We start from the raw sequence: 23,830 nt of genomic DNA on the forward strand, positions 1-23,830 counted from the left end.
GCATTTTAATCTTCTAAAGTTTGCCCATTAAAAATATGACAAGTTAATTATAGTATATTTATCTTGGAAGCATTTCTTCTTTTGTGGTCGATATTTGCATATAGTGCACAGTATATTAGATACACTATTTGAATAGTAAGTGCTTCAACTAATTTGAGATAAACTATCCTTGCGGTTTTAATACGGTTGTCCGTACGTAAGTACTGTGTTTGTATTATGGGTTGTAAACAAATCCTCATAAAATGATTTATTCATGACATTGCATGGAGGAATTGAGATGGAAGTCGGTTGACAATGCATTAAATTGTTATCATCCCAAATCAGTGAAGTTTCACCAAAACGTTTCAGTTTGCCTCGCTTGTAAAAATTGTTATTTTTTGAATATATTTTATGGCGTATATAACACGCGTCATGGTTTGATAAAAACTGCAATAACTTTAACGTACTTCCCCGTTTTTAAATATTAATACTTTAGGAACCGGAACTTTATCATCCGGTTTTCGTACCAACATAGACGTAGAAATGTGTCTCAAGAATTTCGTGGGATTGTTTCAGTGACGTCATACGCTGGTCTTACGTCACGGTAGTACCAATCTTGACGAATTTTGGTTTTTGTTGTAAACAATTGTACCAAACGTATGGTTCTTTCGGCTTTGTCTACATCACGAGTTTCTGAATCTCACGTCATTGTAGGGTTTTTTTAATTTAATTTGCATCAGCTAATACGTAGCATTTGCGTATGAAAATCCTGCAGAGAACTGCACGAAGCATTGTAGTAAAACTGAAACCTCTTTTGTCAACTCTAGTAGATGACAGGAACCAGATGGCCACTTCAGTTTCAAAGCGCAATGTTATGCCTTATCTTGTGAATGATCCGGGCATAGAAATTCACCATTTTTGATTTACGCTATTGGTGTTCAATGGTGATGTATTAAAATCACCTTTTTTCACAAGCCATATTCAATTTATCCTCAGTATATCACCCGTAGTTATAGGTCGGCATTCTCACGATGTAAACAATGCCATATTCGACTGATATTTGGTTGCGAGAGGAAGATGCATTATCGTGTTTTATAGCGAGAAATATACTTTGTGAACTTAATAGGATTTATGTCATTTACAAGAGTGTTCAGTTTATCCTACGTGTGTAGTTCTCTACCGAATATGGTGCCATGGCTGGCATCAGAACTACGATGAAATCTAAAAGATCTTTCGTTTCATTTTCTTGTTGTTTTGTTTCCTTTCCTACGGCAGTTGCGCCATATAAACCTTTTTTGTTTCCGACAAGCGCAGGAAGCCAGTATTGTGTGCGATTGTTGTGTAAATCGTTTGCTATAAACGGTAATGTTATCTGTATAAAGCCAGTACGTTATAACCGTTGTTTCAATCACAAAACCGTTGTTTCGATCGCATTTTTTTATTGCTAATTATTTTTAGATTTTTCTGTTTATTTAGAATTGTTAAAATTGCGCTAGTCATGATCATTGCGGTCGGTTATTTTAATCATGCAAATATTTAGTTTTTTTACAAATGTAATGTAAACATAGCCTTTCCCTTAATTTCAAATTTCAACTGCATAGAGATGTTGCTAATAGATTATTAGAACGCATTTTTAATTCATTAGAATTTAGAACAATCATGAAAATGTCGCAAATTAATTTGTGGAGTCTATTTATATTACTGTTTAAAATATATACAAGCGCATATAATAAGAATATTCTCGGACAGTAATAGGAGTATTTAAGCTAGTTCCGATAATCTCTTTGCCAAAAAAATATTTCACGGGTTAAATTAAATAAATTGAGAAAAATAAAGTATTTTTGTCGAATGTTATTTCTTTTTCCAAGGCCCGTTCTGATTGGTTCGCACCAGACCCCCCGGCGCTCCTGGGCTGCAATGTTGCTATTACGGCGAAAGAACTTCTAAAGTGTACATCGAAGTGTTTTGAAAATGGCTGCGAACAATCCTCGAAAATTCGAGGAGAAAATTGCTCAGCATAAGCTGAGACAAGCTCAAGAAACGAAGGAATTCGAGAAGATTATGGAAGAAATGTCTTTCGTCAACGTGAGTGGCGTTTTTCTGCGTGTTATGGTCGGTAGAATGATTTCAACCGACTCGTTTTGTTATCTATCTATTTAGGCGAAGGCACATATTAACCAAAGGCAAACTCGTGGAAGATACGGCGGCTCTTTGCCCGATTTTAACTTAGCTCAGAGTCAAAGTGCCAGACACGTAAGTAGGAGAGAACCTGTGTTTATTTGTTCGTGTTTTAACACAGCTAATACATGCAGTTCATGTCCATCTTTACACATGCCGAATAATTCGCCTTTGCAGGAAAATATCAATGATTTAGCAGTGAGACAGAATATGGATATCCAACAGCCGATTAAAGACCGACCATACCATCCTAGAAATAGACTTATGACTTCAAATCGACGGCATAATATATCCTTTTTTCGTGAATAATAATAGACCTTTTTGTACTGTATATTTTATAGTTGGGCGCAATTTCACACACACGTCAGGACCTCAGTCATGAATGACTGATTTATTGAACGCAACACACTGCTGTTTTAATCGTATTTGCTTCCCTCGCTCGTGATGGTGATTCTTGATATAAAAATACAACGGAAAGCCCCTAAGATATATCCACTAGATCATCTTTAAAAGCTTGTATTATAATCGAAGGAAATTTCATCAGAGGATAGCGTAAAGTCGAGTGACAGACGATATGAAGCGCTATACACGATATTGGGGGAATTTAAGTCTTCTCGTGCAGTTTTGATGGACTTAATATTTGTCACGCCAAGTAAACCTACAAATACTTAACTCGATCATCCTCATGCAACATTTACACGCGTTTAGAGCAATTTTATGTCATTATTCAATGTGTTTTTCTTAACGTTTTTCACATGGATACGGCAGCGCCTTATCATCATTTCAGTCCATATTTATCGCCACCTCAAATGGATGCGAACTGGCGAAGGTTTGTTGCAATTTATTTCTCGACTTCGCAAGATATTTTAACGTTAGTGTTCTCTGATTAATTTTTCCGGAATTACACGGGACTTTCAAAGAATAGGAGTCGTTTTATCTTCTGTTCATTTATGTGGCCCCGTGTTCTTTTAATTATCCTGTAAAATACTATGAAATACACCCTAGAATTTGATTTTGTCTGTTGCATTGCTTCCCTCCTCAATCTGTTGAAGAATGCAGCAATTTGAGCTTTTTCTAGGACGGCAAAATTTGAGTGTTAATCAAGTTAGTGTTTTTGTAAACGTTAAACTGATCATATATTCGCATCAAACCATTTCCATGTGTTGTTATGTATTTCGATTTTACAAGAGTGCAAGTTATTCATAATTAATGGCACAAAAGGATGCGTTATTGCCGTTTAAACCTAAAGTATGTCTTCTTAGTTATCTATTTCTTACATTTCGATTCAAAATCAACGCGTTTTTACTTCGATATTGTGTTCTAAGATGGTGAATTAGACATTGTTTGTTTAGCGTGACCAAGTGTGTACTGTATAATGCTATTAAAATGTTATTTATAGTATGCTAGCGTTATTTTACGGGCTGTACGTTTATAACACTTTTTATTTCAAATTGAACCACTTGATTCAGAAGTAAAATTGCCATTTCGTTTCACAGTTTAGTTGGACATGGACAAAATGATATATCCTACAAAGATATGGATGATTACATTGCTTTTTCCTGTCAGCTGTTGTGTTTATGCAAAGCGATCTGCTTGAATTGCAATGCCCCAGGCCTTTTTGTTGGTTAAAACTGTGGATGTAGCCCTCTACCTGTATTCTGCAAGGCTGCAGATTATTTGCAAATGTTGAACTCAATGACAAGTGTCAGATATGTCCTCAGCTGCATGTCATCCCCCAATAACTATCAATTACAAAAAATGCTTATTTTTGTGGTAAATACCCACAGAAATATTTCGTTGCATACCTAAAAAAGTAGCCTTTGATTGTATCTAAAGATGAACTTCTTTGACCAACATATTGCAGTTTTGCATTCAGTTTTATGAGAAAGCAACCGTAGATGTTATAGGGTAGCTCAGCCACTTAACATTAGTCAACAATTAGACATGTTTCAAAATTAAGTCGAGTCTCTTCCTGGAAAATATTATATTGTGAACACCCCTTCTTAAATCCAGCTCTTTGATATTACATCTGTTTCATCTGACTGCATCATTTTAATAATGTTTTTCTTATGATCTGTTGTTCCAGGACAAGTTCAGATTCATCAATCTATCATAACTTGACAAATCCAAATGGTGAGTTCTATGTCAATAAATTATAATGATGTTATTATGTACAGTGGCTGTATAAGTGTATAGGAATAGTGGTATTTTGTTTGATAATGTGTTAATATTTTGTAGGTAATAGAAAGATGAGTACATCACCTGATAGCACAAGAGAGGTAAGTGTTCAATCATTAATTTTGCCACAGTCTATTTGGAGTATACTGCAATGAAGTTGTCAGGACTTAATACAATGTATTCCTAGATAGATATGTTTAATAAAACTAATAAACATCCATACTTTGGTCAGGATTTAATTTCTGCAAGTTTGTGGATTGCTAGATGGTATATTAGTAAAGGTAATTGTGAATAATTTTTCTTTAGGTTGGCAGTTTCCTTGCTCCCAAAGATAATGAAATTGAAGAAATGAAGTAAGGAAATTATATTAGTGCCTATATCTCATTACATCATAACAGAGTCACATGAGTTCTATTTGAATATTGCTTATCACTATGGCATAAAGCTGGTCTGCAGTTATCTGCAGCTTACTGTTGTAAGAAAGAACATGGGAAACACACCAATGACTTCAGGAAAAGTTTCCCGATTATTGAGTACAAATTCCTGAAGTATCATCAACTGAATTCTGCCTGATCGGAGGGTGAAACCCCTGTGTTTTCAACCCATATATCATCAATATATCATCTATCATTCTTTTGTCTAGATTTGATATTCCCAACAACAGTCAACAGCAACAATCATTCAACTATTCCTCCACTAACAATGGCTCATTGCCTGACCTTTCCAACCTTCACATTCCCTCGCCGTTGTCTGTGTCAATCGATCAGGATGACCAGCAGCAACAACCGTACAATCAACAGAACTTTTCCTCTGGTAATTCTGGCAATGTTTTTATGAATAGACAACCACGAAGAAACACAACTGGATCCAGCTGCAAACGTCAGGTCTACCGTCACCACCCCCCGACCAACCTGGATCATCTCCACATGCCCGGGGGTGGCTTCATGTTTCAGTCACCATCTGGCACTGCTGGTGATCCCACTTCACCAACCGTTGCACCAATGTACCAAGCACCAATGTCACCGCTTGCCAATGGCCCGGGATACTTGCAATACCCAGGGCAATTAGGCAGCGGAAGTCTTCAGCAACAGCTGGAGCAAATGGCGACCATTGCAGAGAATATGAAGCCAGTTAGTGCCACTACTAACGGTCAAATGGGTCCAGGTGTACCCCCTCAGTCACCAAACACGTTCCTAAACATGCTAACGACGAACCCAACTGCGATGGAAAACGTCCGTCAAAGGTTTCAGGATTATTTTGGCCCAGTGGAAAGCAGCGAACAGAACAGTTTAGCTGCAGACATTGGAAATGCTATTAGCATCAGTGGCGGTATCGACGCTGGTATGCAAGGTTATCCAGGAATGGAACCGAATGCAGGAGAGTTCGGACCAGGACTCTCGTTAGAGCCACTTGATCTACAAGATATTCGAGTTTTGACGGGGGAATCCGAAGATGTCGCAAAACCAGAGGTTGAAAGACAGTTTCGACTTGAGGGCAACCAACAGCAGGTATGGTGGTTTTATTTGAGGCATATGAACGATGATCCGATTACGCTTCTTGCAATGAACTTCATTCTCGTAAAACTCTACGCTACAACCTGCGTTAAACTGTTTGAAAACATTTCCTAAATGTTCTCTTTCATTCATCTCTTTTTACAGCTCATGCGTTGAACACATCTATGGCTAAACTCTGTACATTTAGAGCATGTGATGCCACAACTAGAGCATGATGGTACAAATATAGAGATGATAGCTGTCACTGATTTGTTTACAAGGGTTAGTATCACGGCCCACTACTTTCTCGGTTTCTTCAAAAAGAACCAGCTTTGATCAATGATGTTTGTATCAGCCTTGGTGAGGTCATATCTTGTGATATCATCATTCATGATGTCATATCCTATGACGTCTTAAAGTTACGTCAGTCTGATGATGTCATCCGTTGGCGCGAGTTTTGGTGACGCGGAACGTTGAAATAGAGATTTTTTAAGATAGAGTTTTAATGCATAGTAAATGGGTTGCTATGACCACAGAGTATGACAATTTTTCGTAGACATATAAATGTGTTAAATAATTGATATTACCGGTGCTTATAATTATGTATAATATGGTTGCTGATAGTTACGGCCAATTAAGAGTTAATTAGGTCCAGTGTAGCAAATTACTCAAGAATTCCCCAGACATCAGTGGAAGCGATTCTTAAATACAAAAGACCTTCAGAACTCACGATGCCTAAAATATAAATGCATATGAAGTTGACTATTTCACTGCACACCACAACGTTTTTACTCAACTAACTTTCTGCAAAGTTTTAAATTGAATCAATGCTATCAGAGCTGTGGTGTTTTAGGTAGTGCTGAGTTGCGAAGGTCTTTGGTAACTAAGTCTTACTCCAGTCGTTCATATCAGTTACGATTCCACTGCAATTTCATTCTAAAATTTTGATCCAATTGACATTGCTCGACCTTGAGAAGTATACTCCACAAGGGTATTAATAACTTGATTATTGACTATACTATATCTACGTTACTGTCGTGGGTTTTCAGAGAAGCCTCGAGCACCTGAAAAATATAAGATTTAGTCCAAAAGATCCACGCTAGTTTTCCGTATGCCTTTGAATTTCAGACAGGGAACTTCAGGGGGGTAAAACACCGAAGTTTTTATTTTTCAGGTCGCCCACACAAAACGTAGCCAGTTACTAAACGCTAGGAACGTGCCTTACGGACTTGATCACCCTGAGGGTACTCTAACTTTGATATTTCAACCATGATAACCTAATCTAATTCCTGCCTGTCAGGCCTTTTGGATTAAGTTATCGTGGTTCGGAGGTCCTTTTGAGATCCTCCATGTTGAGACGCTTTGCTATACTGGATGGATATATTGCATGAAAAGAAAGAACTGCAAATATACTGGGTTAGTTGTTGATATTACACATACACCATGTACGATAAAATAAATATATGCTAGTAACATTTCCACGATGTTTTTGTTTATGCCCGGGGTGATATACTGAACTGATATACATTCGTCAAATGGACCCCTTTCTCGTGCGCAAAAAATCCTCTATTCTTGTTTTAGTTGTAAAATCTGGCACTTAAGAAATCCTTGATGCCTTCAGGGTAACTAAACTAGAGTTTCCTTGAGAACAGAGCTTGTCGGCTAAGAATAAAGCCAATTACTATGTGGGCGAGCGATCCTTAGGGGATTTGTTTTCACCAAAGCAGAGTTCCCCTGTTTGTAACGACCATATTATATATAGAGGGTTCGCAGTCCTTGTAAGGCGCACGCAATCATGATCTGTGCCAATGGCTTCGTTAGTGCTCCAGCTGGTCCAATATAACCAAAACATGACATGAAATGAACATTATACAACACTTGTCACAAGAAAAGAATTGATTGTTCTTTGTAGCATGCTATGTTTAATCTATGACGAATTCAAAGTCGATTCTTCCTGAACAGTGGAAAGATAGTTGTTCCAAATGGCTGCATTAGACTGAATTGACAGTTAAAAGTCTCCTAATCACTTATATAGTCCTTGCTGTTCAGCATTGTGCCAAACGATCTACAACACCGCAGCCTTACTTTGCCAGTAGTTCTTAGCGCTTTTATCATCTCGCATTCCTCAAAATCATCAGTGCTAGGTCTCCGTCAACGTTGCACCAATTTCAACGACAATTGTTGAAAACTGCCACAAAACGATATCCTTTTGTGTTTAACGACGTTGCAATTAAATCTTCCTCATGGCAGAAACAATGGGCTAATTTTGTATTTTCCTCGGTGACTAAAGGCAGTATAGTGTTCCCATGGTAGGAAAGAGGAGTACATTGTTTTGTCTAGGAATTTCAACACCTGGATTAACGATATTGCTTTCTCGTGGCGTTATTTCATCATTTCGTGGGAAGTTGTCGTGCTTGGCTGAATTTTAAAGAGCACATCAAATGAAAGAGTTTGGTTATAGCTATGACTAGTCTTTGGATTGATGGGTTCGTGTTTAGTAGATAATGTGAATCTTTAATCGGATTTATTTACTTCTTCATCAGTTAACATCCTTGAAGCCAACCATCTGACATATCTATAACTCTCTGTAATTACAGCAAGAATATCAAGCTGAAACAGTTTAAAAGGTAAAAGGATTATTGCGAAACTTATTGGTTTCGATTATGCTCAGTGCATGTCTTCGATAAGTTTACTCGGTTGATTTTGAATAAACCGTTGCTTCCTTTCCTAAAGATTCTACAGACGGCGAATAAACGAACAGTTTCAAATAATCTTTGGCGATTGGTGAGTGAAATTAAAGTTATAAACGACGTAGAAAAAAATGACGTTACTTGTGTATATTTCTAAATTGAAACAGTTCGTAGGAGTTCAATAAACTCTTTGATGCGTCTCCCGAGAAATGAAAGCTTTCATTATCTTTGTGGTGTTAGTATCATGATTAAGGTGGTTGTAGTGTACTGTATGGTAGTGTAAGAATAGCTTATAAGGTTTTGTTACAACATAGTTTGAATGTAGTATCGATCGATGATTTAGGCGGTTAGGCATTGTTCTGATCTCACGTGCCAATATCCGAATGATTTCAAAATTGCTACAACTGTTGACATCCGTAACGACTTGATATATTTTTGGAAGACATGTATGTCACATGTGTCGCAATATATCTCTCAAGCTATAGACATGACGTTGGTAGCTATCACGCTTACCTACATTAACAAAATCCCAGACGATCTGAGCCAGAAGGGCGGTATCGCATTTGGCAGCAGTCCTGGGAACAGTTCCTTTGCAATTTCAAACTCCTGGGTGAACGTCCTTCATGTTCGTTTGATTAAAGATTCATGAAGATATAAGTGTATTGCTCGCTCAAGACAAGCAGAGACAGCTCCCCCTGTGTCTCTAAGTTCTAACTTACATCGTCATTTCTTGACATCAGGTCGACAATCAGAATATATCACACTCCATACGAGATGCCCCTTCCCCCAAGAAACCGTCCCTCCAAACCCAACCCAACCCCACCCAATTCTCCTTAAAATGCCTTCAATTAGGCATGCGCTGAGCTGCATTTATGCCGAGTTCAATGATAGATTATGAGTCTTTTGTAGAAATGAAAGCAACGCTTCTTGATAACGCAGACCGATTAAAACTTTCTTTGTTATAATATTGATTTTATTCATTTGGCAAACAGCTGTTTCTTTGCATAGCCAGAGGGGGTCAGCGGCTAGCATCACTTGAGTTGTGATAGGAGTTATGATATAGTTGTCTTATGACTAAAAGGATTTCTGTATAGTGTTGTTCAGCCACCGAGTCAGAGTCTTTGCTCCATGGTTTTAGTTAGGAGAAACAGTGAAATTCTCTAGTGTGTAGTTGTTGACAAGATAAGCCGCTTCAAAAAAGGAAACTACGGAGATACCAAAATATCTTCATGCAATTAATTTCACGTTATATCAGTATTAATGTCGATTTTATAATGTATGTAATTTATTTCTGTCTTATATTTTCTATATTTAGTTCGGAAAATCTTTTCTTAATCCAGATAAATCGATTTCCTCTAACAAAAATGCACGGCATATGAGCTCCTTGTAAATTCATTCTACTCGATATAAATAAAGCTTATGTTAGCATGCAAGCACAGTTAGTCAGTTCGCGTTGACGCTAAAGTTTATTGATAACACAAATCAGTATTTAAAATCTAGTTTCGGGAAAGCAATAAAGCATGGACAATATATAAGGAATATATAAGGATAATTATATAACCAAACACTGGCTTTTCTATAAGTTTTTTTCATTTATTCTACCGGTATTATTTGTTTTGTGCGTGGGGTAAACGGCTCAAGTGGTTCAACGGTTGTCGAGAGCTAAGGGACGATATTAGAGTATTTAATGATTTTACAAGGATGAAAACTAAACGTTATCGTTCTAATGGCTCTTAATATTATTGCCACTTTATGTTGGATTACATGACTTGAATCCCTGTCGTGGTTTTAATTCACGAGTGCATCTCCACGCTCAATATGATGTGTGTTTTTTTGCAAATGCACTATGCTAAACGTTTGTACGTCAGAGACACGACACATGCATGCAGACTGCATAAGCTATAAAAGGCGCTGCATGACAACGTATAATCCTTGCTCACTTTTTCCTCCCCTAAAATACTGCATTAAATGATACAATATCTTGCAAATTTTCTATTGTGTTGCCCAGCTTCAATACTCTTAATGTGTAGGTCACGTTTGGACATATCTCTCGTATCACGCAAGCAACTGCCACGCAATTGATACGCGTTTCCTTGGTAATCAAAGGTGTCAAAAATCTGTACTTAACATATTTTGTTCAATAATGGACGTAAAATCCCAAACTCTGCTATCAAGCAGAAGTTTTTTACATGACTACTTGAGCCTCCTGGATTTCTGGAAAGAACAGCTAAGCCTAAGGTTCATACAGAATTAATAAGACGAGTATTAAATAATAATTCAGTAAAGTTAGTTTACGTTTAGGTTTCCTCCTGTAGTAACACTGGATCAATAAGATATGATCCTAACTGGACCTCTAGGAAGAACAGTTTAGTACTGATAGAGCTATCCAGTATAAATAAAGTTAGTTTAGTTTAAGTTTCCTCCTGTAGTAACACTGGATCAATAAGAGATGATCCTTACTGGACCTTTCGGAAGAACAGTTTAGAACTGATAGAGCTATCCAGTATAAATAAAGTTAGTTTAGTTTAGGTTTCCTTCTGCAGTAAAACTGAGTCAATAATTTTGAAATTATTTTTACCATGGACGGACCTTTAGACAGGACATTTTAGACTGATAAAGGTTGTAAGGCTAAAGTACTCATATTAGTGCTGGATATAAGAGGAAACTTTTTGTCGCTATTTAGTATGAGTATAGATAACTGAGTTCTGGGAAGGCGAAGATAAATGAATCCTTGATATAGGTGTACCCTGGAGAACTTTTCAAGGTCATATCGCTGGCGTCCAAGGTTACCGACAATCCATTCCATTTTCTACGACAAGTGCCCATATTATTAACACAATTACGTCTGTACGCATCTTATTTGGTACTCGTCTCTCATTGGTCGTTGCTGGACAGCTGTAGTTACTCTATGCAAAATCTTAGCCAATCGGATGAAAGGAATAACGTCCTGCTCTCCCTCTCTCTTTGTTTACTGTAGTTAAAGCGAAATAGAACTGCGTTTGAGAACGATTTATCCACGGAACAGCAACAATTAGGAGATGAAATTATTTCAAAACGTTTCCGATGGAAAATAGATTATGGAAGTGGAACTAAAGTCACACGGGTATGCTTGTATTTCAAGTTATTTTGTTAGCACGACTTTAAAACGGCGATCAAAAACCATATTTCAAATCTTGTATTTTTGCATGCTATAGACGGTTTGCAAACTTGACTTGCACACGTCTTGCGCGACGATTTAGCAACAATTGCGCAACGGATGAATATCCAGTTGAAGCAGCATGGTTTGAAATAAGATGTTGCTGCAAAATAGATCAATTTCGTGTGTCTTGGTGTAGTTTCATTTTTAGCAAAACTTAAATAGATCTTGTGCAAAATCTTGGCCCCATTATGCATATACGCTCATATGCACCTGTAACTAGAGTTTCTTATGTAAACTAATATATATAGCTCATTCAAGATTTTATCATTTTTTCTCCGTTTAGTTTCACGAAAGTTTTGCTATGTCGAAAGCGATGCAATCATTGCTTGAAAATCATTCGGTTCTTCGGTCTGCGCTGTCGAAATTGTCGGTAGGTTTTTGCGGGAGTGTTTGTTTGTGAATTTTAGCTGTTGATCTTTCGAACTGATATTAGTCTGCGGTCGCTTCAACTAATTCGAAGTATGGAATAATTGAGCGAAGACTGGTGCTTCTGTTTTACGCGTAACTTTGTTAATATTTTGTAGAATAAAATGCCACAAAAGCTGTTCCCTAACAACGTCTCAAAATTGCTACCCCTGTTCTTCAAGGCGTAAGTAGTATACCCAATGTTATGCCACACGAAAAGAGTTGCAATTAAAAATTTATACATGTGCATATAGTCTATAATTTGCCCAGGATTTTCAGCAAAGCGTGCGAAAAAAAAAGGCTCGGTGAAAAAATTGAACTCGGGCTCTTGCCCATCTTCAAGATACAATTCTATGAAAATGTATTGTTTACTTGTATATAAACGACAAAACATAACGGTTATATCAATAGGGTTCATGACAATCTGATCAATTAAACGCTTATAGCGGACAGCTAAGCTGCGAATTTGTCACGATGTAAGAAGAGCTCCAACAACCGATAATTCAATTGTACCCTTTCTTAAATCTTAAGACAAAACCGGGTAAAGGTGTTTGCATCTATAAACCTAAAATGACAGGGATTGCATGCAAAGCAAAGTAGCCCAAACTTTACGTACGAGGAAGGAAAAATCTAGAAGTTTGAAATTGATATGTTTTCACTTCGGATACAGCTTGACTTTTTTTTTTTACTAAAAATATCTATTGTTGTAAAGCTAACACTGCTCCCTTGTACGTAATTAGATTTTTCAAGATATTTTAAAGTACTAGTGTCTTTTGTATATCCGCAATATCGCCAGCTCATTTATCCCACGTTAACAAACTAGCGAGTTTCTAATTAAAAGTTAGTTGTGCTAACGCTTGCTTGTATAAAGTGGAGACGTCCAGTGGAGTACTCATGTCCTGGGAAATGCACCTGACCCAAGTATATATTCTTTCCCTGAAGGAAAGGTGAAGTGGACCTCTGTCTAGTAAACCCGACGCTCGGGTCTCTCTCTGTAATCCCTTCTAGTACCTCTGGTATCCCTTTGTTATCCTACCCCATCTGCTATCTCATTGCTTCAAGTTTCCAGACGATTCTTAACTCAACATGATTTTTTTCACTCTCAGACACGCGGAAATCCAAGTCATCCTTTCTGAAACGAAGTTTTGGAGGCGTGAAAAACGAACGCAGACTCAATGAACAAAATATGGACGCTATGCGAGTCGTGCCCACGTTGAAATGGAAATTTGGACCACAGCATGCATACTCTGTTAAAAACATGCGAGATTCCTCGCGTTTGAACACTGGAAATGCGAATCTAATTCAATCCCCGATCAATTTGACGAACTATGTGTGTGGAAGAGAATTTCATATATCTGCCGAGGATGTTTGCGCCTCTTATGATAATTTAGAACAAAGTTGGCAAAGATCGGTTCTAAATCGTTCACGACTTCTATACAATTCCACTCAAGGCTCAAGCCTTCATCCTCAATCAGCGCTTTCATCTGGGTACTCATCTGTCAACCAATCATGTGCTTCTTCAGCAGGCACTGGATCGCAGCGAAGTCGGTCGCCAACTCCGGATCAGTTTGAAACGTTGAGAGAGGAATGCGGTCTCCGGGGGAGGTTTGGATCCCAGGTTCAAGTCGGTTATAACGAAGAGAGAGGGGAAGAGCTTTTGGTCTGTGGAGGAGGGGACAGACATCCCTCTAACTCACCTGTGAGAGGTATGCTTTACCCCATTCCTGAACCAACTTCAAGCAGATTCGTGTACGTTTCAACTTGATATCAGGCGTCTCTTCAAACTGAGATGTAAAGGCGAACTCATACGTTTCTATGTTTCCAGGAAGTCCGGTTTTCTTTCTGGAAAGTGACGATGAGTCTTCCGGAGAGTGGGATGGAAATGAACGACTTGAAAGGTAAATTACAACAAATCCGAACCGGTTATTTTGAAATCATCGACAATCGATCATTCGATGTTATTCTTCATTGTATGTCAAAAGTTAGCAGCTCTCTTGAAACTGTCAAATCTCGAGGACCATCTGCTAGAACGCTAAATTGTTTATCACAGCTTGAGGTGCAGTCCGACTGCAGTCTTAAATTTTATACTGAAATTCTCGCGACACAGGGTTCGTGCATGCAAGACTCTGCATGATCCCAATAACTGTGCAACCAAGTTAATTGTTGCTTATTTTTTTCAGCTTGAAAATAAGACCTGGTTTAAAAGTAAGTTAAGATTCAAACTTAATATATCTTAAAGTAAAATCAAAACATCGTTTTTTCTTACAATTTTTTCACGTCAATATCATGGGAACGTTTCTCAATTTAGAAATCCCTTAAAGACCTTGAGATACGATTCTCAGATTTAGAAATCGATACAAAAGTTGGCGTGGGACCAAATGGACCTGTTTATAGGTAGCTACAGCGTGTACGATTTGAGATTTTTGTTTATATGCTGTGGAATCGGTTAATTCTTCCTCATTTTCATTCCTCAGAGGTCGTTGGCATGGCGACGTCATGATCCACACGCGAAGAGCTTCGCAAAGAGAGGAGGTTGAAGAATTTAGGAAAGAGGTAATTCCTGTATCCGCTAGTCAATGGGATTATCAATTGGATCTTCGTCATTCAATGGTTTATTTATCTTTCGAAGAATTAAGTTTTTCTTTTTCTTTGTTAAGATCTTCCTCTTGAGTATGATAAGACACGAAAATGTTATGTTATTCATGGGAGCCTGTCTTGAGCCACCAAATCTTGCTGTAGTTGTAAGGTTAGTTTATGAAATTGTTTCTTTATTTTAACCTGGGAATGCTGAACTTTCTATAAATCCTCTTTCTTAGTTTGAGAAAGTGTCTTTCAATTCACAATCATCTTCACTGCCAAGAATCACGATGGTCAATGGCGACACGATTGAACATTATGTTGCAGGTTGCCCAGGTATGGCTTCATTCCTTTCCAAGTTTAGGAGGACTGTGAGCAAGAAGATGTTAGTTCAATCTATTTAGTTAAAAAGAGACTCAGAACAATGCATGAGAACAGACGCAGAAAAACAGGGGCCAATCATTTGACCTGCGTTTTTTCTTCTTTAAGGGAATGAGTTATCTCCATGCAAAATGCATCACTGTGCCGTGTCTACGAACTATGAACATTTTCCTTGAGTCAAAAGTGAAACTTTGCATCAACGATTACACTTGCTTACACCATCAAGTAAAGAGGTAATTCATTGTAATTTCAATTATATAAATCATTGCTTATTGCTGTTATACATTGCAACGGTAACAAACATTCTAAAGTGTTTTCTTTTCCTAAAACCGTTCAGGGAAGGCTACAGTAGCGTGCCTCAGGGTCATCTCACGTATCTCGCTCCAGAAGTCATTTCAAAGGTGAACGTTGATCTTGTGTCAGGTCGTATCATGGATACCACAATTAGGACGAGAAAAATGGACATATACGCTTATGGGTAGGTATATATGAACTACCAGCCTACTAAGTACAGCCTTACGGGCGATTTTGCTGAAAGGTTTATGAATTCTATAGAGATTCACTTGCTTTTTATAATCTAGCACCGTAATGTACGAGATTCTGACGGATAAATGGCCCTTTGCAAATCTTTGTCCTGAGACAGTTATTTGGATGATTGGAAAAGGTCTTCCTCACTCGTTATCAAAAGTGAAAGGTCCGGATTCTGTAAAGGTGATTATCTGTAAACAAAAGTAAACCTAGCTAGTAATGCGTTCAGTGTTCATCAGGAAAAACATCCACTTAATGATTGCTGATGTATTTAGGATTTGATCAAGACTTGCTGGTCACATGACCCCATTCAAAGACCAGGCTTTGTTCATATAACTCATGTTTTGAAGCAGAGAAATGTACGTATTTGAACAGTAACCGTTAAATTGTTCATAAAGCTTTCTCAACCCAAAAAATCGGATACTTAAAGTCATATGGGAAGTATTAACAATAGAATTAGCCTAAAGGCCATTTACACTACGCGTTTTGTCGTTTGCTATTCGTACTCTGGCGTATGTGAACGTATGAACACACGTATAAATGTGACACTTTAAATTCTAACCTGAACAAAATTGATTGAAGATTGTGGCATAGGAACTCTTTTGCATTCAACTTCTTGTGTAGGCTAAATAGGCCTTAACTAAGACACTCCGGCAAGATTACGAAAATATCCATGTCCTCTAATTTCTTTTGCAGTTACCCCCGAGTTGTATCTCTCGTCGACACAGCATTTCAGAGCCAGAGAATATGCAATATCATTGTCCCATGAAAAGAATCTAATTTAAAAGTATATAGTATTTATTAAGATGTATAAAATAGATGAATTTAGGTAGTGGTGAATATTGGCGGAAATGGTTTATGCTTCGGGAGTCAATTTGCTTATTAGATGAGATGGTATATTTTATTTATACAGTAGTTTGAATGTATAAAGTAATAAAATAGTTTAGAATTTCAGCTTTTTTAACTTATCGTAGCTCTAAGAGATGAATAATTTTGTAGTTGTGAATTTCTAGCAATTTAATTTATTAGTTTGAAAATTTGATGTACATATTTTAGGGTGGGGAATTTCTGTAAAATGGTATTATCAGCACTAGATACGAAGGGGCAATTTAATTTGTACAAAATTATGGAAAAAATAAAGGCTAAGGGTTACGTATTCTGTGTTTCTCCGTGTCACAGTTCCAGAAAGGAGCATCTCTTATTGATCAAGTGTTATTACAGGAGGAAACCTAAACTATCTGTTCTGAACTTTTCTTCCTAGAGGTTTAGTAAGGATCATCTCTTAATGATCCAGCGTTACTATAAGAGGAAATCTAAACTAAATTAACTTTATTTATACTGGATAGTTCTATCAGTTCTAAACTGTTCTTTCCTAGAGCCAGTAAGGATCATCTCTTATTGATCCAGTGTTACTATTTTATTGACACTTGATAGCTCTATCAGTTCTAAACTGTTCTTCCCAGATGTCTTTCAAGGATCGTCTCTTACGTGTAATAATAACTCAATGTTACTCTGTAGAAAACCAATTGTAACAATTTTGCAACAACAAGACTCCCAGAGGAGTGGATCGAGCTTTGTCAGCAAAATAAATATTCCATTATGGCGGCTGCTCAATGGAGTGGAAGGTCATTCATTTCACGGCCCACTTTTCGACTATTTTCAAACCTTCAGTCGTCTCCTTATATTCCCAAGCCTTCATACAAACCACTAAAATATTGCTGTGTTCAAAGAAGAGGAATCACACAGAATAGATCGTATTTATATGGAGTTGTGCACAATTGTAAATCGAGTTTAAAACATTTAAATACTCAAAATGTGATTAAATACACGTGGTATGTATAAATTTATCTGTATTTGGATATTTCCATTAAAACGGACAAGGCTCGATGCCTCGATCCTCAATGCATGGATCTTCTTTGTTGTTGTCCAAAAGGACTTCAGATCTAATCTTGAACTATGTTAATTCACAGCTCGTCAACGTTGCTCGCGAACGATGCTGTTAGACAGAGTTTACTGCCCAGGACATTTTTCAAAGGTTTTAGGAAGAATAATTCAAAAACGGAAACAAGGTGAGAGTGCAATCCTGAGACAATGTACACAAATAATCCAGTCGTGATATCAAACAATTTCATGATTTGTTTTTCCTCCAGTTCATCTAGTACAGGGTCATCAGGTGATGATGGTGAAAATGATGATGGAGATGATGGTGAAGATGTGATTATTGAGGATAAAGTTGGTGATACAAACACCAGCCCAGAGTATGGTGCTATTGCTCCAGTCATGGTACCTGAGGTCTTCCCTAGAGTACCATTGCTCTGTGTTCATCGAAACCCGGTTTTCCCAAGATTTGTCAAAATGTTAGAGGTTTGATATGTCTCTCATAACCAACTTTCCAGAACAAACCATTTACATTACATTCATAGTACAATTTTGCACTAATACCTTAGTTAGTACAAATATAGTACACTGTATTCAGAAAGTTATGTACACTAACTGTATTATCAAAGTACTGTGTATGTGCTTCATAGATTACTGACAAACGAATAATGGATTTGATAAGAAGAAAGTGCAAAATGAATCAACCATATGCTGGTACATTTCTAAAGAAAGATGACAAGTAAGAAAAGTTCATTCCTCTTTCAAATATACCATATATTTCAATAGAACTGACACACAATGTTCGTCTTGGTTTTATTTAATTTACAGTGATGAAGCTGAGGTGGTAATGAGTCTGGATGAGATTTATAAAGTCGGAACATTTGTACAGATCACTGAACTTCATGACACAGGAGACAGAATAAGAATGATTATATTAGGACACAGAAGGTAAGTAAATTTTATGCAATTAGGAGTAATGATGTGTTGATTATGTTTTTGAGATAAGTGGAGCTGGGGAGCTATGAATCCCTTCTGAAATTTCAGCATACCAAAGCTGGATTCAGGTTTAGGCAGGGATGATGAAATACCCCCAATGAGCAACATTAATGATAATCTACTGCACCCCAACAGGATTGCAATAACGGACATTATCACAGATGAAAGTGAGGCAGATGAAACAGTTCGAATGGAAAAACAGGGCGAATTTGAACATCTTGAACAAGCACAAGAAGAAACAGCAACTTCCAGTGAACAACTGGAAGAAAACAAAGATACGAAAACTGAGAGCAACGATTCTCAAAATATTCAAATGGTCCATGTTGAAAATATTCTTCATGCCCCATTTAAACTTACACAAGAAGTGAAAGCTGTTGCAGCGGAGGTCATCAAGACCATTCGAGACATTATAGCATTAAACCAACTCTACAAGGAGTCTTTGGCACAGCTTATTGAAGCAGGGAAGAAGGTGGTTGATAATCCAACACACCTTGCTGATTTTGGTATGATTTTGATGATATTTTACTACAATAATGATCCTTATAAGTTGACTAGGACTCTATGAAAAACTCTCTTAGTAACAATCTTAAAAATCTCTTAGTAACTCAGTCTGTGTACGTTTCTTTACTGCTAAAATATTACATCAAAGTTTGTCAATACGACAGCTGACATGATGTCCACCCTCACCAGTTGTGTCTCTTGTTCAAGGTGCTGCGTTAACAAGTGCTGACTCAAATTTATTGCAAGAAATTTTGGAAGAAACTGAGGTCCCGGTGAGGTTGAGAAAAACGCTGGAACTTCTGAAGAAAGAGTATGCTATGTGTATGTTACAGCAAAAAATCGGCAAAGAGGTATGTATGTAATTGCGTTCATATAAAATACGATACAATTCCAACCTTGCAAGTCAAGAGAATATACTGTATCTTAGGAAAGAGACTTTGTGATGAGGATCCTTGCTTGCGATACTGTACTGTTATATTATTCATCGATTTTACCATTTGCAAATTTTTTTTCTTCTCGACCAGGTGGAAGAAAGGGTGAATAAAATACAACGCAAATACCTTCTGACCGAGCAACTCAAAGTTATCAAAAGGGAACTCGGTCTTGAGAAGGACGATAAAGACGCCGTTGCTGAGAAATTCCGAGAAAGGTTGAAAGATCGAGAAATTCCTGAACACGTGAAAGAAGTCATTGAGGAAGAACTCAGTAAGCTTGGATTTCTCGAGGCTAACGCGTCAGAATTTAAGTGAGTTCACGAAAGTTATTGATCCGGTGTTACTATACAGCTAGGAGGAAGCTTTTGTTGAATGGATTTTCAATTCTGAATATCCTTTTCCAGTGTATCTCGGAATTATCTCGACTGGTTGACAAGTCTTCCTTGGGGAATGTTTAGCGAAGAAAATTTCGATCTAAAGCGAGCCAGAGAGATTTTAGATGAAGACCATTATGGATTGACTGACATCAAGGAAAGAATATTGGTAATTTTTTTTGATTTCTTGATTTCATGTCGTTCGTCCTGGCTTTCAAAATATAAAACAAACGTGATGTTTCTTACAGGAATTTATTGCTGTGAGTCAATTGAATGGTTCTGTTCAAGGAAAAATATTATGCTTCACCGGACCTCCAGGTATAACACACGATGCAATATTGAAGTAGACTGTGTTTCGTTTAAATTGACAGGATAGAATTTATTTTCTTTGTTTTTAGGTGTTGGGAAAACAAGCGTGGCCAAATCCATCGCAAGAGCCCTGCAGCGGGAGGTATAAAGAAATTCCTCCTGGTTTAACGACGTTTTCCCAAGCAAGCGACATTTGAGATTTGTTGTTGTTGTTTTTTAGTATTTCAGATTCAGTGTTGGTGGTATGACAGACGTCGCGGAGATAAAGGGACACAGGTTGGTTAACACAACAAATTCCTGTTTTAGTTCTCACAAGAATGTGGCTCTTTTCATAAGCATGAGCCAACGCTCATGTTGCTTTATTTATATTTTAGACGAACTTACATCGGTGCGATGCCTGGGAAGATTATTCAGTGCCTGAAGAAAGTGAAGACTGAAAACCCGCTCGTTCTCATTGACGAGGTTAGAAGAGATGCAATAAAATTAAATTTGAATTTTTTCATTTGAAATCATAGATCAAGTTTTTACACGAACTAAGAAGTTACAACCTATGCATTCCACACAGGAGTCGTTGTCTATAGGTGTGCTTTGTTTGTTTTAGATTGATAAGGTAGGTCGGGGTGTCCAGGGAGACCCAGCGTCGGCCCTGCTGGAGTTGCTAGATCCGGAACAAAATTCAGGATTCCTCGATCATTACCTTGACGTACCGGTTGATCTGTCGAAGGTGAGGGTCTGGTTATAATATAATATGTTTACATGCAAAGTCATTCAACAATATTCTGTTGTATTCAGGTGTTGTTCATCTGCACAGCAAATGTTGTCGATACAATTCCTGGTCCTTTGAGAGACAGAATGGAAATAATTCCTGTTTCTGGCTATGTCGAAGATGAAAAGAAAGCAATAGCACAGGTGATGAAAGAATTGGGTTTTTTGTACGTAAAATATGTTTTTATAGGTTCAAGAAAGCTAGGTCTGGCAAGACTCAAGCTAGTGGCCTGTTTTTAAGGAGTATTTTACTATTAACTCAGCTATATGTACGTCCTTCGTTGAAGGCGTGTGATACTGTAACTGCTTTTATTTTTGCTTTCAAGGTCTGCTTTTCATTTTGTAGAAATACTTGATCCCGATGGCGCGGGAAACGTCTGGAGTTAAAGATTTGGATGTAAATATATCGGACGAAGCTCTCGCGACATTGATTAAATCTTATTGCCGGGAGAGCGGGGTGAGAAACCTACAGAAACATATCGATAAGGTAAATTGCAGCGTATATTTAAGAAATTCCCTTCATGTGTAACAATTTTAGGTAGAAAATAATGAAATATAGTTGATCCCCAAGGCATACAATGTGTGTACTTTTAGATATACCGCAAAGGTGCTTTCAAAATTGTCAATGATAACTCGTCCAGGATCTTGGTTGACACGGCCGACTTACATGGCTACGTTGGTAATCCAGTTTTCAACACTGAACGTATATATGACGTCACACCTCCTGGGGTTGTCATGGGATTAGCTTGGACAGCTATGGGTATGTATAGATAGTACACAGTAACGGTAGTTGTTGTGTGAAATGATTATGTGAGTTTTTTTCGCAGGCGGTTCGACGCTGTATATTGAAACGTCGTTGACGGAAGCGATCAATAAAAAAGATGAGGAGAAGAATTCACCTTCGCTGGACCTCACTGGACAACTCGGTGATGTCATGAGAGAAAGTGCCAAAATATCCTACACATTTAGCAAGGTGGGTCCCTGTCAGACACAGAAGGAAAATTCAAACGCAAACTGTTCTTCCTAGAGGTCCAGTAAGGATCATCTCTTATTGATCCAGTGTTACTACAGGAGGAAACCTAAACTAAACTAACTTTATTTATACTGGATAGCTCTATCAGTTCTAAACTGTTCTTCCTAGAGGTCCAGTAAGGATCATCTCTTATTGATCCAGTGTTACTACAGGAGGAAACCTAAACTAGACAAACTTTATTTATACTGGATAGCTCTATCAGTTCTAAACTGTTCTTCCTAGAGATCCAGTAAGGATCATCTCTTTTTATCCAGTGTTACTACAGGAGGAAACCTAAACTAGACAAACTTTATTTATACTGGATAGCTCTATCAGTTCTAAACTGTTCTTCCTAGAGGTCCAGTAAGGATCATCTCTTTTTATCCAGTGTTACTACAGGAGGAAACCTAAACTAGACAAACTTTATTTATACTGGATAGCTCTATCAGTTCTAAACTGTTCTTCCTAGAGGTCCAGTAAACTCATATTTATTTAATTCAGGGTTTTATTTCAAAACATTTTCCGGATAACAAGTTCTTCCAACAAGCTTCTATGCATCTTCATGTGCCTGAAGGCGCCACACCCAAAGACGGCCCGTCCGCAGGCTGTACAATAATTACGGCGTTACTGTCTCTGGCGCTCGATACACCCGTACGACAAAACGTTGCGATGACCGGGGAAGTGTCCCTTACTGGAAAAGTGAGTAAACCCGTATACCTCATGGAATCATTGATGATAACACGTAAACAATACACATTATCAGATGTCTTATGGTTGTTGATACAATGGAACAATCATTCATTTTCTCTAGGTCCTCCCTGTGGGCGGAATCAAGGAAAAAACGATAGCGGTGAGTTACGCATGAGAAAAGAAATATTTGATCAACTGTAAGAGTTGGTGAAACGAAGAATTTTCTAACTCTTGATTTCTCGTCCCAGGCAAAACGGTCTAGTGTAGACTGCATAATACTACCGGAAGGTAATCGCAAAGATTTTGATGAATTACAAGATTTCATAAAAGAAGGACTTGAAGTTCACTTTGTTGGTGATTATAGAGACTTGTTTCAAATCGTCTTTCCAAGTCATGCTTTATAGTGTAGTATCTATACACCTCTCCTGATAACAGTTCTCGATAGTAAGCTTGCCTCATGAACAAGGCCTGTTAAAGTGGCTCTACGCACGGCACGGTATCATTTTCGGTCGATTCTGAATTTCTGTATCAATGTCCTAAGGTTTCGAATCTTAGTTTACACGATCGATGGAAAACGATTTCCAATTTATGTAAATTTACCGCAGTTTCTACATTTAAGTGAGTTTTATAGTTGTTTCCTATCTGAAAACAGAAGTGAAAGCGCTATGCGAAAACGATGTCGTGTCCAATATCGTGAACATCATTCCCTTGGCATGTGATTCATCTGAAGCTGTCCCAGATGACAATATCTTAAGACACTGATCATAATTATGTGTGACTAACGACCAAATGATTTTATTTGCAAAACTACTGAGTTTATACTCTATTGAAAAAGTTACACGAACAATTTTAATGCTTTATACTATAAACAATCGATATGAACATATACAATATTTGAAGAGATGATGGAAAAGGGCGGAATACATGATTTAGGTAACTGTTGTTGTCTTCTAGGAATGCAAATTTAGTAGCGTTTGAACCGCACAGTGAGAGTGGTAAAATATTAGGTTACGAGGAACTATTATTGTATTTTTTCACGTTTCCAGCAAACAGATGTCGCCCAGCACTTGCTTCGCGATAAATTAGTTTGACCTTTCTAAAAAGTCGCATTTTAGCCAAAGATTAAACCTTCGTCTTCAGGAAGTGCCGCGACAAAAGGTTTCAACAAAAAAATCAAATTTGCATTTTCTCTGGAATAAGAAAGATTTGTTGAAGAAGTGAACCGTGGCGTGTCGCCTAAGAAACGATTGTCGGGTGAATATT

General features: G+C 37.6%; 3 protein-coding genes across 3 annotated transcripts; all 3 read left to right on the forward strand.

Moving 5' to 3' along the window:
• Window positions 1–75: 75 nt before the first annotated feature.
• Window positions 76–7,307, forward strand: LOC114533894 (CREB-regulated transcription coactivator 1-like). Its single transcript, XM_028555520.1, has 9 exons — window positions 76–2,064; window positions 2,140–2,232; window positions 2,335–2,445; window positions 2,913–2,986; window positions 4,244–4,290; window positions 4,396–4,436; window positions 4,642–4,688; window positions 4,979–5,843; window positions 5,994–7,307. The coding sequence occupies exons 1-9, from the start codon at window positions 1,951–1,953 to the stop codon at window positions 6,003–6,005; spliced, it is 1,404 nt and encodes a 467-aa protein (XP_028411321.1). The 5' UTR covers window positions 76–1,950; the 3' UTR covers window positions 6,006–7,307.
• A 98-nt stretch (window positions 7,308–7,405) lies between these two features.
• LOC114533891 (kinase suppressor of Ras 2-like) lies at window positions 7,406–16,751 on the forward strand. The gene is made up of 18 exons (XM_028555517.1): window positions 7,406–8,314; window positions 8,426–8,455; window positions 8,562–8,612; window positions 11,496–11,621; window positions 12,001–12,087; window positions 12,242–12,306; window positions 13,229–13,828; window positions 13,948–14,020; window positions 14,303–14,327; window positions 14,431–14,516; window positions 14,597–14,675; window positions 14,780–14,868; window positions 14,939–15,035; window positions 15,189–15,313; window positions 15,418–15,558; window positions 15,662–15,791; window positions 15,884–15,967; window positions 16,305–16,751. Exons 4-18 carry the CDS (start codon window positions 11,596–11,598, stop codon window positions 16,386–16,388), a joined length of 1,791 nt encoding a protein of 596 aa, XP_028411318.1. The 5' UTR covers window positions 7,406–8,314; window positions 8,426–8,455; window positions 8,562–8,612; window positions 11,496–11,595; the 3' UTR covers window positions 16,389–16,751.
• Window positions 16,752–17,160: 409 nt separating this feature from the next.
• Window positions 17,161–23,601, forward strand: LOC114533888 (lon protease homolog, mitochondrial-like). Its single transcript, XM_028555512.1, has 21 exons — window positions 17,161–17,440; window positions 17,579–17,677; window positions 17,759–17,972; window positions 18,137–18,225; window positions 18,315–18,434; window positions 18,618–18,985; window positions 19,191–19,333; window positions 19,508–19,728; window positions 19,822–19,960; window positions 20,040–20,109; window positions 20,190–20,242; window positions 20,321–20,376; window positions 20,475–20,562; window positions 20,702–20,824; window positions 20,893–21,009; window positions 21,212–21,352; window positions 21,460–21,625; window positions 21,693–21,838; window positions 22,379–22,576; window positions 22,689–22,727; window positions 22,816–23,601. The coding sequence occupies exons 1-21, from the start codon at window positions 17,208–17,210 to the stop codon at window positions 22,969–22,971; spliced, it is 2,979 nt and encodes a 992-aa protein (XP_028411313.1). The 5' UTR covers window positions 17,161–17,207; the 3' UTR covers window positions 22,972–23,601.
• The last annotated feature ends 229 nt before the right edge of the window (window positions 23,602–23,830 follow it).

This window comes from Dendronephthya gigantea, unplaced genomic scaffold (genome assembly GCF_004324835.1).
Source record: "Dendronephthya gigantea isolate DGI-Jeju-01 unplaced genomic scaffold, DenGig_1.0 000095F, whole genome shotgun sequence".
Taxonomy (NCBI): domain Eukaryota; kingdom Metazoa; phylum Cnidaria; class Anthozoa; order Malacalcyonacea; family Nephtheidae; genus Dendronephthya; species Dendronephthya gigantea.

Excerpts from the sequence above, each read along its gene's own strand:
- LOC114533894 (XM_028555520.1), top strand. The coding sequence starts at position 1,951 with ATGGCTGCGAACAATCCTCGAAAATTCGAGGAGAAAATTGCTCAGCAT. Across the intron at positions 2,233-2,334 it reads AGAGTCAAAGTGCCAGACAC|GAAAATATCAATGATTTAGC; the intron begins GTAAGTAGGAGA and ends TCGCCTTTGCAG. Across the intron at positions 2,987-4,243 it reads ATGGATGCGAACTGGCGAAG|GACAAGTTCAGATTCATCAA; the intron begins GTTTGTTGCAAT and ends CTGTTGTTCCAG.
- LOC114533891 (XM_028555517.1), top strand. The coding sequence starts at position 11,596 with ATGGAAGTGGAACTAAAGTCACACGG. Across the intron at positions 14,517-14,596 it reads CCAAATGGACCTGTTTATAG|AGGTCGTTGGCATGGCGACG; the intron begins GTAGCTACAGCG and ends TTCATTCCTCAG. Across the intron at positions 15,968-16,304 it reads ATGTTTTGAAGCAGAGAAAT|TTACCCCCGAGTTGTATCTC; the intron begins GTACGTATTTGA and ends TTTCTTTTGCAG.
- LOC114533888 (XM_028555512.1), top strand. The coding sequence starts at position 17,208 with ATGGCGGCTGCTCAATGGAGTGGAAGGTCATTCATTTCACGGCCCACT. Across the intron at positions 18,986-19,190 it reads AACACACCTTGCTGATTTTG|GTGCTGCGTTAACAAGTGCT; the intron begins GTATGATTTTGA and ends CTCTTGTTCAAG. Across the intron at positions 22,728-22,815 it reads TCAAGGAAAAAACGATAGCG|GCAAAACGGTCTAGTGTAGA; the intron begins GTGAGTTACGCA and ends TTCTCGTCCCAG.